At 39.8% G+C, this 16,928-nt stretch overlaps 1 protein-coding gene and 1 non-coding gene across 15 annotated transcripts in view; both read left to right on the top strand.

Moving 5' to 3' along the window:
- The window catches only part of LOC105498944 (FA complementation group C), a 217,055-nt gene that overhangs the window by 138,300 nt on the left and 61,827 nt on the right, over window positions 1-16,928 (top strand). For all 14 annotated transcript variants that reach the window (XR_011612949.1, XM_071078753.1, XM_024786795.2 and 11 more), the window contains 2 exons: window positions 6,893-7,003; window positions 7,887-7,951. Coding sequence is in view for 13 of the 14 variants with exons in the window: in XM_071078753.1 (XP_070934854.1) it covers window positions 6,893-7,003; window positions 7,887-7,951 (176 nt within the window). In the remaining variant the exon portion in view is untranslated. The remainder of the gene's footprint in view (window positions 1-6,892; window positions 7,004-7,886; window positions 7,952-16,928) is intronic.
- On the top strand, window positions 6,437-6,543 carry LOC112423024 (small nucleolar RNA U13). The gene has a single exon (XR_003013470.2). It is a non-coding gene; the product is annotated as a small nucleolar RNA U13 (small nucleolar RNA).

Here is a 16,928-nt window from a genome sequence, read left to right as displayed (position 1 = left end):
TGTTAGTATCACCAGAGGGCACTGGTTAAAAACAGCACAGATTTGGAAGTCAATGTCTTATAAAGTAAGTGACAGACCCCTCTTTATACCCATAAGCGGCTTTTACAGAGTTACCCAAAATTCAGTCATTTGTACACCAAGTGTAGATAATTTTCATAGCTTCCTATTAAAATTATATTTTAACGCCCTTATGAAATTTAACTCAATTTTCTTATAAAAGTAAACATTTTTATATGACATTGTAAGTCCCATTTTATATTCAACTTAAACTTACATACTTGCATTAGGTGCCATGTCTGTGTGTTGACCACCCAGTGTTCTTTGGGGTTCCACTGCTTGCACAGGTACCACAGCTGGAGAAACACAGATGCACAGACACAAGCTGGGTGCTGCGTCTCTTCCTGCCTCCGGACATCAGGGCGCCAGTCGGCCTGGTTGTACGAATGGAGGTTGTGTTCCCCAGCACAGACGGTCTCATTCCAGGGCACTCGCCTCAGAGGAGGAAGAGGGACCAGAAGGTCCTTTTAGGGGCACTTCCTGGCACATGGGCCAAGCCTTCTAAGGGGTGAGGGCTCCAACCAGCAGGTACAGACCTCTCAGAAGGGAGGGATAAGGCAGCCGTTCTGAACCTGAATCTCTACCACCCCTCGTCCCATCTCATCAAGACAGCTCTGAGGGGCTGTTCTGGCACATGTCTGGACGTCAGAGGCTGGCGGACAATGTGGGCTCTGACGGGACTCAGATAAGGTCTGTTCCAGGGAAGCAGGAGGTTGATGGTCAGCATCTGGGATGGTGTCCTTGTGGACAGTGAGTTGCCTCTTTGGGTACAAGTCCATTTTCACTACAGACGAGGCTAGAGCAGGGTGTCCAATCTTTTGACTTCCCTGGGCTACATTGGAAGAATTGTCTTGGTCTACACATTAAATACACTAACACTAATGATAGTTGATGAGCTAAAAAAAAAAAAAAAAAGGCAAAAACAAATCTCATACTGTTTTAAGAAAGTTTACAAATTTGTGTTGGGCTGTGTGCTTCAAGCTTGGGCTGGAGAGTCTGGACGGCTCCCTGATCCTCTCTGATTCTCTTTGGCAGTGAGGCCTGGAAGAGGCTGAGTCTCAGTATCTTGGGGAAATTCTGGAAAGCCTATTTGGGAACCTGAGCAGACCTCTTGCCTGGAGCTTGAATGCTTGATTTGCTGTCCTGGCCACATCCATGCTTGGCAGCCAGAGAGCAGGGTTTGCATTCACACTGGCACAACAGTGAGCCAGGGGTTGAAGTGACCAGGACAAGTGTCAGGGTGGCAGTGTGCCTCAGTTTTTAACAAAAAAGTTTAAAAAGTTAAAAAAAAAATTAGAAGCTTATAGTGTAAGGATATAGGGAGAGAAAAGATTTTTGTACAGCTGTGCAGTGTGTTTTAGGCTAAGTGTTGATTTTAATAGTCCAAAAGTTCAACAAAAATAAAAGGTTTATCAAATTCGAAAGTTGTGGTAAGCTAAGAAGAGTTTATTGCTGAAGAAAGAAACGTGTTTTTATGAATTTAGTGTAGCCTAAGTGCACAGTGCTGTACAGTCTGCAGTGGTGTCCAGTCACGCCTTCGGCCTTCACATCACGCTCCGCTGACTCACCCAGAGCAACTTCCAGTCCCGCAAGCTCCGTTCATGGGAAGTGTCCTATACAGGTGTACCATTTTTTCCATGTTATACCATAGTTTTACTGCACCTTTTCTACATTTAGATAGGTCTAGATCACAGTGTTACAGTATTCTGTACAGTCCCATGCTGCACAGGTTTGTAGGCCAGGAGCAATAGGCTCTCCCGTGTAGCCTAGGTGTGCAGCAGGCTGAGCCGTCTGGGTTCATGTAAGTATACTCTGTGATGTTCGCGTGCCAAGAAACTGCCTAACGACGCATTTCTCAGGATGTACCCCAGTTGTTAAGTGATACATGACTGTAGTATCTAGGGAACTCTTTGTGGCTATTTTAAACATTACTTAGGAATTATTTACGATCTCTCATCTCAGCCTCTGAAATCAAATGTCAAGACAGAGCTCATGCAGTATTGGGAAGTCACCTTCCGTGAGCTGGTCCCAGGCCCAGGGTGTGAGTGCTTCTGGGAGGCTGTCGGTTAGGCGGAAGCCTGGGCATGGCTTTGTTTAACTCTACAATTTAACTGACCCTTAGCTGTTACTGCTCAAAACTGGCTTCCTTCAATTGCATACTACCTTACTTTCCATCCCAACTGGGTCTGTAGTGCCTTACACTCTGATTGTTTGAGGGTGGATTGTATAGTAACAGTAGCCATCTGTTTATGGGTGGCTTAATTGAAACTTTGCTTAATTGAATTTGATTAAAAACTGAACCTGGGGTTTTCAGTGAGATGCTATACTTACAGAACATAGTGCCTCACACATTGTAAGCACTTGGTAAATTTTAGTTGTCACAGTTGCTAGAATTCCTTCAAGAAGTCACTTCTCACAAGTGAGGGGCATAGGAGAGCTCCCCAGGCAGAGGGAATCGGACATACTAAAGTCCTGATGGCTCAGAAAGCCTGTGGCCCTCCAGGGTCGCAGACAGGCTAGTAAGGAGCAGTGAAGCCGGGTGTGGGGTGCGCTGGTGGGCCAGGCTGCTTCACTCTGAGAAATTTGGGCTTCACAGTGAGAGTAACTGGAAGCCGAAAGGGTCTCAGGCTGAGAGCATTCAGATTTGCATTGCTAAAAACTATCCCAACAGTCTCATGGACAGTGGATGTAGGGAGGTTCATTATAAGGTCTGGCCGTAGAGTAAATAACTAACCTTGGGCAGGCTGCTTCAACTGTCTTGATTTCCTCCTCTTTAACCCAGATTCAGTAACTACCTACCCATAGGCTGTGAGGATTCAATGAATTGCTACTTGTAATCTGCTTTGAACAGCCCCTGGCGTGTAGTAAGTGCTTTAAATGTGTTAAATAGAATGCAGAAGTCTGGTTTCTGAGTAGACGGCTGCGTTCTTCGGACACTGCCCTCCCCTCACCTAGCATCAGACTGACCTGCTCCGTGAAAACCCAGACTGCTGCCGACTTGGAGACCGCCTGGTTTCCAAACCAAATCCTCCTGCTCTGCCTGGGTCTGACTCTCTGCCTGGGTCTGACTCAGACACCTCCGTGTGGATTGGACATATGGCTGGCCAGGCCTGGCCGGGCTTTCCCTTTTCCCAGAACACCTGCCCTGCACCCCGCTGGGGGTTCAGGCCCCACACTGGCTTGCCAAGAGCACCAAGCACTCTCCCTGCTGTGCAGGCCCCACCTTCTCCCTTCAGAAGTTCAGTGGAGTCCAGCAGTAAGCGCGGCTGGTGGAAAGCACCATCGCCCTCCACAGATGGCACGCTGGCTTGTACCTGGGCTCCCTGACTCTGCCTGCCCAGCCACAGCCGCTCCCTCCCTCTCTCTCCCAGCTTGCCCTTGGTGTTGAAAAAGACCACCACCACCAACATGGAGACGAACTCCCTTGGGGCTATGGTCAGCTTCTGTTTGCTGTCTGTATTTGGGGCAGATTTGAACTGAAAGAGGGAAAAACAAAAGCAAGTGGCTCCATCCTTCTCTCTACCTTAGAAAAGGTTCACTCTAACCCTGTAAGGTTCCTGTTTTTCCCCCTTTCCAGTGGATTCATTTTTTTGTAAATCATGTAGTACACACTGCTGGGGGGTTTTGTTGTTGTTTTTATTAATCGTGAATGTCGTCTACTGAGAAGTAATGTTTTAAAGCTACTTTGTTAACTTGCAATTCTAATTTGAAAACTGTAGATAGGATATAATGTAGGAATGGCAGGTTTCCACTTAACATGACTTAGGAGTGTTGCCTGGATTCTCTTTTAAGGATACGGAGGCAGGTCTGAGCTCACAGGGAGAAAGTACATGATCCTCACAAAAGGCTGCATCCCAGATTCAGGGTAGAGTTTCCCCCAGGGGTAGAGACTGCTGTTGAATCATGGTGAGGAAGGGCAGAGGGCATAGAAGGCTTCTTATTTCTAATGCTTTACTGATGAAGCTTGAAGGTTTGTGGAATTTGACATAATATTTTGTGTCTTTTTGGATGTGTGAGATATTTTATGATGAAATTGAAATGACCACCATGATAGTGGTAACCACCCAGAGTGTCACTGGTATGTGCCACGTGCTTGTCGGGTCCATGGAGCCTACCTGCCCATCACTGAGGCACCCTCAGCCTCCACCTCAGATTAGACTGTCATCTCCAAGTATTTGTGTATGAAGTTACATACATACATTTATATGCACAGATGCAAATTCATTTTATCTCATAATGTGTTACCACAAAATGCAGTATAGGACTTTTTTAAAAAACCGAGTATTTCCAAATAAAACTTTTTCAAAAAATATTTTTTTCCTGGTATTAAAAGAGGCACATACATGTATGGGAGGCAAGGAAACATACTAAAGTAGAAAGAAGAAAAAAAAATATATATATATATATATACACACACACACACACATATATATGAAATAATATAAATGTTAACAGTATCTAGGGTGGCACTATTATGGGTCTCTAGCACCACCCTAGAAACTGCTAACATTTGGTGATAGCTGTGATCTAAATATATTCCCTAAAATCCATGTGTTAAAACGTAATCACCAATGTGATAATATTAAGAGGGGCTTTGGGGGGTGATTAAGTCATGAGGGCAAAGCTCTCATGAATGGGATTGGTGATTTTATAAGAGGTGGAGAGAGTGCCCTGGGCCCTTTTGCCCTTGTGTCCCTTTCACCATGTGAAGACACAGCATTCATAGTGTCCGTCCCCTTTAGAGGGCACAGCAACAGGGCATCACCTTGGAAGCCTTCACCAGACACTGAGCCTGCCAGCTCCTTGGTCCTGGACTTCCAGCCTCCAGAACTGAGACATAAAGTTCTGCTCTTGTCAGTGACCCCGTCCGAGGTATTTTGCTCTAGCAACACAGACGGACTCAGACAGTGGTATTTTCTTCCATTGTTTTTCCATTCTTATGTATGGATTATTTTTATATTGATGAGATCATTTCTGAGTATAACATTTTACATCTTTCTTCATTTAATAGTGTAACCATTTTAAATACTATTAAAATTATTCATAAACTTCTTTTCGTTGGAGACAGGGTCTCACTCCAACTCCCAGCCTGTAGGGCAGAGCCTCAATTTCTGGGGCTCAGGCGGTCCTCCTGCCTCAGGCGATCCTCCTGCCTCAGCCTCCTGAGTAGCGGGGACCACAGGTGTGCACCACCATGCCCAGCTAATTTTTTGTATTTTTTTGTAGAGGTCAGGTTTCTCCGTATTGCCCAGTCTGGTCTCGAACTCCTGGGCTCGAGTGATCTGCCTGCCTCGACCTTCCAAAGTGCTGTGATTACAGGTGTGAGCCACCATGCCTGGCCCCTTTATAAACATGTTAGTGGCTTACAGTGAGCCACTGCATAAGGATATTAATCATTCCCTGCTGTTAGATGATTTTTACTATATGAGAAATAACCACTACAGTAAACATCTTTGAGCATAGTTCCTGTCATCATACTTGCATTTATTTCCTTAAATGTATGCCACATATATCAAAGGTTCTGAATATTTTGAAGACATTTAATATATTTTTTTCAAGTTGCTTTCTATAAGGCAGGGCCTCTATTAACCCGTAATCTGTCTTTGTTCGGGCGCCAAACCTCTAGCCTGACACACCCCTGGAAGTCCAGGCCTCCTGATGGGTTCTGGGCTGTGCTGCATCTGCTGACACTTCGTGGGCCCCTCGGTGCCATTCACAACTGCACTCTGTGTGGGAGACCCTATTTCCATCCCTCCAGGAGCTCACACAGAAAACCTGTTTCGTAGAACCCCGTACAGCATTAGCTATTCACGTCTGTAAAAACTTGAACTCCTTAAGTGAAAGTGCCATGCGGGTGTCTTACTCTTGATTACGGAGGACGAACATTCGTTTATGTGTTTCTTAGCCATTTGTGTTTTCTCTTGTGAACTATCTATTCATGTGCATTGTTATGCTCTTAGTGTTTGTCATTTATTTTGTACATTAATTTGATAACATACATAGAATCTGTGCTGTTTGTTGTTAACATTCTTCTTAGTTTGTGCTCATACTATTTTTCTGGTAAACACAAGATTTTATTTTTATTGAGCACAGCCAAACCTCTTCCCTGATGATTTTCTCCCAGGATTTTCATTTCTCAGAGTTCTTTCTCATTCAGACACCTGAAAAATGTTCTTATTTTTTTCTTGTGTATTATTTCATTTTTACATTTATCTCTTTACTTTACATTAAACTGGAGTGTATTTTGATGAATAATACCCGGTGAGAATCTTTTTTTCTTTTTACAAATAGTTTTTGAGGCACCATTTATTACATAATCTGCCCTTTCCCTACTGATTTGTGATATGTTCTCTATCTTATGTTAAATTCTATTATCTGGATCCTTTTGTAGTTTGTGAGCATGATCACGATTGGGTGTTTCACGTGCGTGTGTGAGATGTGCCACCCTCGAACCTTGTGTGACATCGGCACATTGCCCAGCTGACCTCAAAAAACAAAAAAAAAGAAATGATCTTATCATCGCTGCTAAACATATTTTACTGAGTTTAAAAGCAATAAAGATTCCTTTCTTAATATAAGTAAAGCACTGCTCATTCATTATATATATTTTCGTTTTCACTGTCAATGTTTGTTTAACTTGACTTCTTTTTAATGTATTAACTTTAATGCTAACATTTCTCTTTTACGCTTTGAATCAAAGTAAATTGGGTACTTTGACAGATTTTTTTGTTTCATAGAGACCACTCCCATTTGCAAATAAATTGTAGGTATTGTACCTAAAAGGCACTTGTATTCACTTTTAAAGAAGTTGACTTTTTCTGTTTATGTTTTTTAGGGTGTATTATCTCATATACTTTCAGCACTCAGATTTGATAAAGAAGTTGCTCTTTTCACTCAGGGTCTTGGATATGCCCCTATAGATTACTATCCCGGTCTGCTTAAAAATGTGAGTATTTAAAATTTATCACTTCTGGAATGTTTAATGCTGAATGTGCCATCAGTGAAAAGAGTAAATGGAAATATTTCAGTCTTCCAGAAGAGACGTTTAACTTTTCTTCGTTTATCTCTTCTTACCTTGGGCAGTCGTATGGCCACGTAAGGAAGAAACGTGAGATGGGAAGTTATGAGAAAGAAGGAAATCAGGAAGGGTTTTACCAAACCAACCAATCAGCCTCTCTTTCTAGGAACACATCTCGCGTATTCACTCAGAGATGTTTGGGAGAGGAGCTTTTCTTAGCTATTATAAACACAGTCTTGTGCTGTTGGACGAATCTTATATTTCAAATAACCTGATTGGACTTTTTTGCAAAACAGAAAATTCAATACATAGTTTTACATATTTACCTCTTAATATTAAAGCTTTGTTTTCTTCTGGCTTACATTGTAGCCAAATGTAAGAAATTTTAACTTACAATCTTGATGTAACTCTTTTAAAAAATGTTATGAGATTTTTAATGTTTGCCAACCATTCTGGTGTTTTGGAAGCTTTATACAAGAAAAACTTTTTTTTTTTTTTCAAATGAAAATTTTAAATGAAGAAACAAACTAATTTTTCTTTAAATGGATTTTGTTTTAATTCTTAGGAAATTAGTGACCTGTCTGTTGTTCATTACTTACATAGAAACGCAGAATTACAGACATTAAACATAAAATCCCAGTTATTAGTAAATGTGACATGGCACTGCTTCCTTTTCACTCTGACAGAGTAAAACATGAGAAGATGGGGGTTGGGGGAATCTCAACGGAAATATCACTCACACCAAGAAGAATAGAACTGATGTAATCCTGTTTGCAGCCTGAGTTAACCTGCAACTGATTTTGTTTTACAGATGGTTTTATCATTAGCGTCTGAACTCAGAGAGAATCATCTTAATGGATTTAACACTCAAAGGCGGTAGGTGTTAAACGAAACATCCTTCTTCTCAGGTTTCAAAATGTATCAGTTTGGTTATGAGAGGAGAATTTTATAATTCATAGGAAATGGATGTTCAGTTATGGTTGTATGTTATATAGAAAGATTATTTTAGTGGAATACATAGCAAATTGGTGAGTTTTTTCAAACTCTTTTAAAAATCACAATTTTCTCAACTCTCACAGAGCAGTGAGTAAATCCTACAATGTCTTTTGTGGGCCCATTAGGTAAAAAGCCCTACATTTACAGTAGGGAGCACAAAAGAAAGAGCAGTTCTTAATTTTACCCTGGGATTGCTCACTCTGCAAGAGGAGAATGTGCACAGATGCAAGTGTGTGCTGTCACACTAGCCTGCCCTGGCTCTGCCTTCTCCCAGCACACGCGCACGTGCGCGCGCACACACTCTCACAGAGTCAGGATATTTACAAGGCAACATTTGATGTGAACATATGCCCTATTTTAAGAAACATGATATTCCAAAATCTAGACTAAACAAATCAAAGAGATTCAGACAAATTAAAAGGCAATTAATCACATTACAAATGTTTCTTCAGTCTGTGAAAGAATTTCAGTTTTCATTAGCGGGCATTTCATTTTTGACGTATCATTAACCGAGAGAATCTGGGACTGAGGGACTTGATTTTTTTTTTTTTTCCCGTAAAGCTATTGCTAATTCAAGTCCTATCAGAAATTGTCTTTGTCCTCAACCTTTAGGAATCTTTTGCACCTAACCCTTAAATATATAATTATTATAGGAAAACATTGGAGAAAATCTTCATTATGTTGGATTTGGCAATGTAAAAAGAACTATAGGAGATATGGAGAGTGTTTAGATTTATTTATTTACATGTCAGGTAGACTTGGATTTAGTTGTGAGGTGAATGTTGACTGATGGATCTTTTGAATTATGTAATTATAAATTTATTTAAAAGGACTTTAAAAATCAGTCAGTGCAATGTGTATGTACTCCCTACACCAAACTCCCAAAATACGCATCACAGTTGATTTTTTAAAAAGCAGCTCACAATAAAAATAATTTTTAAAATCTGTTAACAAATAGAAACAAAGGATCAGAATGCAAAATATAGAAATGACTTGGAAAAATCAATCATAAAGAGGCAGACACTCCAGTATAGAAATGAGCAAGGAATCTAAGCAGGTCATTACCAAAAGTGAAAACTGAATTACTAATATTAAAGGAGTTCTTCAGGAATGACATCAGCAAGATGGCAGAATAGGAAGTCCTAGACCTTATTTCCCAATAGAGACATTGACTCAACTACAACATACATCCCAAAAAATTTCAATGAGAACTACAGAACCAATTAAGAAGTCACAGTGCTGCAGGCAAGCTCAAAGTGTAGAATAGCCACATTGAAATTGATTTAAAAATCTGTTTCGTTTCAACTGTGATAGCCCTTTTCCAAGTCTGGCACAGCTTGGTGAGATTGGTAGGAAAAACCCAGCTTGTGGCTTCTCTCCCTTGGGCGGGAAAAAGAAGAGTGGAATGTGCATCCAACATTCTCACTTTTTAGGGAGCAGACTGAGGAACAGATTTCTGTCTCTACTGACTGGGAGCACTGACGAGGAAATTGCATACAGTAATCCCTCTTTATCTATAGGGGATATGTTTCAAGACACCCAGTGGATGTCTGAAACTGTGGATAGTACCAAACCTGATTGCCATCAATCATAACACATTTCTGTATTCCACTCACAACTTTAATGTCTTTTCCATCTTAACTAAACACTCACCATATATGATGGCTGTAATTTTTGCCATGTGAGATGCAATGACAAAACTAACACAAATTTTTTTCCTTCTTTACTATTTCACAGATAGATGATGTGTTTTTACTATAGATCTCAGCAACCTCAGCATATGTCTTTCCTTATTAAGTTGAAAACTTTCACCTTTTCAGTTAAAAAAAGCACTTTACAACTTCTCTGTGGCATATGCAAATTGCCAGCCCCAGTGCTGTTGGACTTTGAGGTCATTATTAAGTAGTAATAAAATAAAGGTTACTTGAAGACAAGCACAGTGATGCTGTGACAGTTGATCTGACCACCAGTAAGGCTACTAAGTGACTAATGAGCAGGTAGTGTATATATCATGGATACCCTGGGTAAAGGGATGATTCATGTTCCAGGTGGGACAGAGTGGGACACCATGAGATTTCATCATGCTACTCAGAACAGTACACAATTTAGGTCGGGTGCCGTGGCACATGCCTTTAATCCCAGTACTTTGGGAGGCCGAAGCAGGTGGATTACCTGATTTCAGGAGTTCAAGACCAGCCTGGCCAACATGACAAAACCCCGTCTCTACTAAAAATACAAATTAGCCGGGCGTGGTGGCTTATGCTTGTAGTCCCAGCTACTCGGGAGGCTGAGGCAGGAGAATCACATGAACCTGGGAGGTGGAGGTTGCAGTGAGCTGAGATTGCATCACTGCACTCCAGCCTGGGCAACAGAATGAGGTGCCATCTCAAAAAAAAAACAAAATGGTGGACAATTTAAAACCTTTGAATTATTTCTGGAATTTTTTCATTTAATATTTTTGGACCACGGGTGACCATGGCTAGCTCAAACTACACAAAGTAAAACTGCGGATAAAGGAAGACTACTTTTGATGTCTTGGGGCCGTGGAGAACAAAAGCAAGCTTGGTGGTTTGTGGTAGCACCAGAGAGCTGGCAGCGCTGTGGATGGAGGCTGGCACAGCTCAACAGAATTGGGGAAAACACCTAGCTCGCGACTTGTTCTTTGGGAGGGGAGGAGAAGAATGGAATATATACATCCAGTGTTCTGGCTTTTCAGGGGCCTACTGGAGGGACTGGCGTCTGTCTGTCCTGACTCTCAGCACTGACAGAGAAATGGCATCCTTTGGAACCAGAGCGCCGCAGCTTGTTACGGCACCGGAGAATCTGCAATACCACAGACGGACACTAGGGGGAGCAAGAGAGTAGGAGCTCTCGAAAATCCAGTGAAGCCCTCTAATTTGGAAATCACATGCGTGAGCCCAGAGAAGATACATCCCTGGAAAAGGGTTGACGGACCTCCAGGACCTCCAGAATCTCCAGCCGGGTCCATTGGTGAAAGTCTTCCCTTGTACCATGTCAGTCGATAAAGACTGAGAGAAGCGGATGTTTCTTTAAATGTACAGAATACGACAAAAATAACAAGACACAAAGTAAACCAGGGAAATGTGGCATAATCAAAGGATCAAAATAAACCTACAGAAACAGACCCTAAAGAAACAGAGATCTATGCATTACCTGACAAAGAATTTGAAATAATTGTCTTAAGGGGTCTCAAGGCACTACAAGAGAACACAGATGAACAACTAAATTAAATCAGGAAAACAATACATGAACAAAATGAGACTATCAACAAAGAGATAGAAACTAAAAAAGAACCGAACAGATATTCTGGAGCTAAAGATACTCAATAAGTGAATTGAAAAACTTACTAGAAAGGTTCAGCAGTAGACTTGATCAAACAGAAGAAAGAGAAAACTTAAACACAAATCATGTGAAATTATTAAGTCAGAGAAACAGAAAAAAGAATGAAGGAAAGTCAAGAAAGCCTAAGACGCTTGTGGAACAACATCAAATGGAACAATATACACATTATGGGAGTCCTAGAATAAGAGAGAAAGGGGCAGAGAACTTACTTGAAGAAATAATGGTGAAAACTTCCCAAATATTAGGAAGGAATTGGATATCCTAATTTAAGAAGCTCAAAGGACTCCAAAGAATGAACCCAAAGAGGCCCGCACCAACATACACAAAAATCGAAATGTTGGAAGTTAAAGACATAATCTTGAAAGCAACAAGAAAAAAGTGACGTATCATGTATAAGGAAGGTTCCATAATATTATCAGTGCATTTCTCAGAAGAAATATTACAGGCGAGAAGGGAGTGGGATGATACATTCAAAGAGCCAAGGAGGAAACAAAACAAAACAAAAAACCCTTCCAACCAAGAATACTGCATCTGGGCTGCATCATCCTTCAAAAATGAAGAAGTAAAGACATTCCCAGATAACAAAAGCTGAAAGAGTTCATCACTAGACCTGCCTTACAAGAATTGCTAAAGGGAGTCCTTCAAGTTGAAATGAAGGAATATTAGCAACGTGGAAGCATACAAAAATATAAAGGCTTCTGATAAATGTACACATATAGACAAACACAAAATCTTATAATACTGTGTTGTATAGTACAGTTGTCCTTTGGTATCCACAGAGGATTGGTTCCAGGACTTCCCACACATCAAAATCTATAGATGCTCCAGTCCCACAGTAAACTGTATGGAACTTACAGATATAAACAGTCAATCTTTAGGTTCTACATCCTGCAAATACTATATTTTTGATCTATGATTTAGTTGAATCCATGGATACAGAACCCATAGATATAGAGGGCTGAGTGTACATAACTCACTTTTTAATTCTGATATAGAACTTAAAAGCATAAAAAATGTTAAACAGTGTTGATAAATACAAAATAGAAAAGGATGTAATTTGTGATATTGATAACATAAACTGGGGAGGGAAATGTAAATGAGTAGTGTTTTAGTATGTGATTGAAGTTGTCTTGTTAGGTTGTTATAACTCTAAGATGTTTAATGCCCATGGTAACAACAAGAAAATACCTGTAGGAGATGCACAATGGAAAATGAGAAGGAAATCAAAGCATGTCACTATGAAAAAATCAATGAAACTCAAAGGAAGGGAATAAGAGAAAATCGTGAACAGAATATTATATGGAAAGCAACAAAATGGCAATAGTAAGTCCTTCTCTATCAGTAATTACTTTAGGTGAACATGAATTAAACACCCCATTCAAAAGATGTAGAGTAGCAAAATAGATCAGAAAACAAGATCCAACTATATTCTAGCTGCAAGAGACTCACTTGATACATTGGCTGAAAATGAAAAGATGGAAAAATAGATAATCATGCAAATGGTAACCAAAATAGAGCAGGCATAGCTATACTTGTATCAGAAAGCTATCAAAAGAGACAAAGAAAAAGATTATATAATAATAAAAGAGTCAGTTGAGGGAGATACAACAATTACAATAATATATGCATTTAACAGAGCATCCAAATATATGAAGCAAATACCAATAGAATTGAAGGGAGAAAGAGACAGTTACACAATAATAATAGGAGATTTCACCTCCCCACTTTTAATAACAGATTGATTAACCAGACTGAAGATCAATAAGAAAATAGAACTTGAATAATGCTGTAGACCAATTGGACCTAATAGACATATACAGAACATTCTACCCAATAACAGCAGAATATATGCTCTTCTCAAGCACATATAGAACATTCTCTAGGAAAGACCACATGTTATGCCACAGAACAAGTCTTAGCAAATTTAAGAAGACTGAAATCATAGTAACTATTTTTTTTGACCACAAGGGAATGGAAATCAATAACAAAAGGAAAACTGGAAAATTCACAAATATGTGGAAATTAACACACTCTTAAACAACCAATGGAAGAACAAATCACAAGAAACGTAGAAAATAACTTGAGACAAATGAAAATGAAAACACAACATATCACAACCTATGGGATGCAGCAAAAGCAGTTCTAAGCAGAAAGTTTATAGTGGTAAATGCCTGCATTAAAAAAGAAGAAGGTGTACATGCTTTTGAAGGAAGAAAAAAAATATAAGAAGGATCTCAAATCAGAAACCTAACTTTACACTTCAAGCAACTAGAAAAAGAAGAACAAACTAAACCTAAAGTTAGAAGGGAGAGACTAATAAAGATTAGAGCAGAAATAAATAAAATAGAGAATAGAAACCAATTGCGTTTCTATACATTAATAAGAACAACCCAAAAAGGAAGTTTAAAAACAGTCCTACTCACAATAGCACCAAAAAGAATAAAATATTTAGGAATAAGCAATTAAGGAGGTGAAAGATTTGTACAGTGAAAACTATACATCGCTAAAATATATTACATAAGACATAATAAAAAGATATCATGTGTTCATAGATGAGTTATTTTTTTTTTTTGAGATGGCGTTTCACTCTTGTTGCCCAGGCTGGAGTGCAGTGGCGTAATCTCGGCTCACCTCAACCTCCACCTCCTGGATTCAAGTGATTTTTCTGCCTTGGCCTCCTGAGTAGCTGGGATTACAGGTGCCCGGCATCACACCCAGATGATTTTGTATTTTTAGTAGAGATGGGGTTTCTCCATGTTGGTCATACTGGTCTTGAACTCCCGACCTCAGGTGATCGACTTGCCTCGGCCTCCCAAAGTGCTGGGATTACAGGCATGAGTCACTGCACCCAGCCTATACTTAGTATTTTAAATGCCCGTATTACCCAAAGCAATCTCCAGGTTCCAGTGTTATTTCTATCAAAATGTCAGTGGTGTGTGGTTTTTATTTTTATTTTTTTACAGAAATAGAAAAAGAATCCTTTAATATATATAGAATCTCAAAGTACCCCAAGTAACCAAAATGATTTTGAGAAAGAAAAACATGGTGAAGGCCTCATACTTCCTTTTTTCAAAGCATATTACAAAGCCACAGTAATCAAAACAGTGTGGTACTGGCATAAAGGCAGACATATTGACCAATAAAACAGAATAGAGAGCCCAGAAATAAGGCTTCACATATATGATCAAATGGTCTTTGACAAGGGTATCCTGTCTACAAGATTGGGAAAAGATTGTCCCTTCAATAATTGGTGTTGGGAAAACTGGATATACACATTCAGAAAACAAATTTGAACCCTTACCTTACATTTTATATAGAAACTAACTCAAAATAGATTAAAGACCTAAACGTAAGACCTGAAACTATAGGGGAAAAGTGTCATGGCATTGAACTTGGCAATAATTTCTTGGATATGACACCAAATGCACAGGCAAGAAAAGCAAGAATAGACAAATAGGACTACATGAATTTTTTAAATGTCTGTGCAACAAAGGAAACAACAGATTAAAAAGCAGCATATGTAATGGGAGAAAATATTTTCAAACCTTATATCTGGATAAGTGGTTAATATCCAGAATATACAGAGAACTCCTGCAACTCAATAACAGCAAAATAATCCAGTTTAAAAATAGATCAAAGACTTGAATAGACATTTCTCCAAAGAATATATACGAATGACCAACAAGCATATGAAAAGATGCCCAACATCACCAGTTATCAGGGACATGATAATCAGAACCATTATAAAATACCAGTTCACACCTATTAGAATGACCACTATGAAAAGAAGAAAGAGAAAAAGACAAATGATGAGGATATGGAGTACTTGGAACCTTGTACTCTGTTGCTAGGAATGTTAAACTAGTACAGTCACTATGGAAAACAGTATGGAGTTTCCTTAAAAAACTAAAAATAGAACTACTAAATGATCCAGCAATCTCATATTTGTGTATATTTCCAAATAATTGGGAACAAGATCTCTAAGAGATATTTACACACCCATGTTCATTGAGCATTATTTACAAGAGCCAAGAGGTGGAAGCAACCTGTATGTCCATCAGCGGACGAATGAGTGAAGAAAATATGGTATATATACACACTGGAAGAGTATTCCACCTTAGAAAAGAAGGAAGTCCTGTCATATGCTACAGTGTGGATGAAAGAAGTAAACTAGTGACAGAAGGCAAATACTACATGATTACTTACACTTATGTGTGGTATCTAAAGTAGTCAAACTTGTAGAAACAGAAGGTAAGGCCAGGAGCAGTGGCTCACACGTGTAATCCCAACACCTTGGGAGGCCAAGGCGGGCGGATCACCGGAGGTCAGGAGTTCGAGACCAGCCTGGTCAACACGGCGAAACCCCATCTCTACTAAAAATACAAAAATTAGCCGGGTGTGGTGGCACGTGCCTGTAATTCCGGCTACTCAGGAGGCTGAGTCTGGAGAATTGCTTGAACCTGGGAGACGGCGGTTACAGTGAGCTGAGATCGTGCCACTGCACTCCAGCCTGGGTGATGGAGCAAGATTCCGTCTCAAAAAAAAAAAAAAAAAAAAAAAAGAAACAAAGTAGAATAGTGGTTACCTTGGGATGGGAGGAAGGGGGAAATGGGAGTTGTTCAATGGGTATAGAGTTTTAGTTTTGCAAGATATGAAAGTTTTAGAGATCTGTTGCACGTAAGGACATATAGTTAACACTGCTCTACTGTACACTTAAAAATGGTTAAAATGGTAAATTTTATGTTAATGTGTTTTTTACCACAATTTAAAACTGGTCTATGAGCTTTTCTGTGCATTTTCAGGAAAGTGTAAACTACAACATCAGTTAGACATCCATTAGGTTATGGTGAGCTTCAGGAGGTTGCTGATGGGAACTTAAATAGGCACAACCACTTTGCAGAACAATCTGGTCTTCCTGGAACTTGGGATTCCTCATTAGTCTCTCTATTAGTGCTCTGTTTATTGTAGCCTCCAATAATTATGGAAGGATCAAGAGGTGGTCTTGATTGAGGTTGCCAATAAATTGTATTTCGGGCCTTGGAGGACTCCCATATTTCCTGGAGGTTGATAGCCATTTGGGACTGGCATCTCCTTCCAGGCCTCATTCCTCCTTCCTGTTGGAGTCAGGACATTTCCGTTATCTCTTGCCTAAAGACAGTGGATAAGAAAAAGAGTATATAAGGCCTTGGCAGCTGGCTGTTGGTTTGCCCCCTGCTCCTTGAATTCACCCCCAAAGTAACTCTTTTATAGTAGTCCTCTCTTGCAAGCTTTTAGGGTGGTGGTATTTCCTTCAAAAAGATCCCACCTACCTACCAAGCCAAGCTTTTCTCAGAATTTGTGGGTCACCAAAAGCCCCCATTTTACAGTATTATATATTTAATTGTAAAAACTCTTCCATCATTGACATGATTGTATATTTAGAAAACCCCACTGTCTCAGCCCAAAATCTCCTTAAGCTGATAAGCAACTTCAGCAGTCTCAGGATACAAAATCA

This window comes from Macaca nemestrina, chromosome 14, assembly GCF_043159975.1.
Source record: "Macaca nemestrina isolate mMacNem1 chromosome 14, mMacNem.hap1, whole genome shotgun sequence".
NCBI classification, from domain to species: domain Eukaryota; kingdom Metazoa; phylum Chordata; class Mammalia; order Primates; family Cercopithecidae; genus Macaca; species Macaca nemestrina.
Note: the sequence above shows the minus strand (reverse complement) of the source record. Positions and strands in the feature narration are given on the sequence as shown.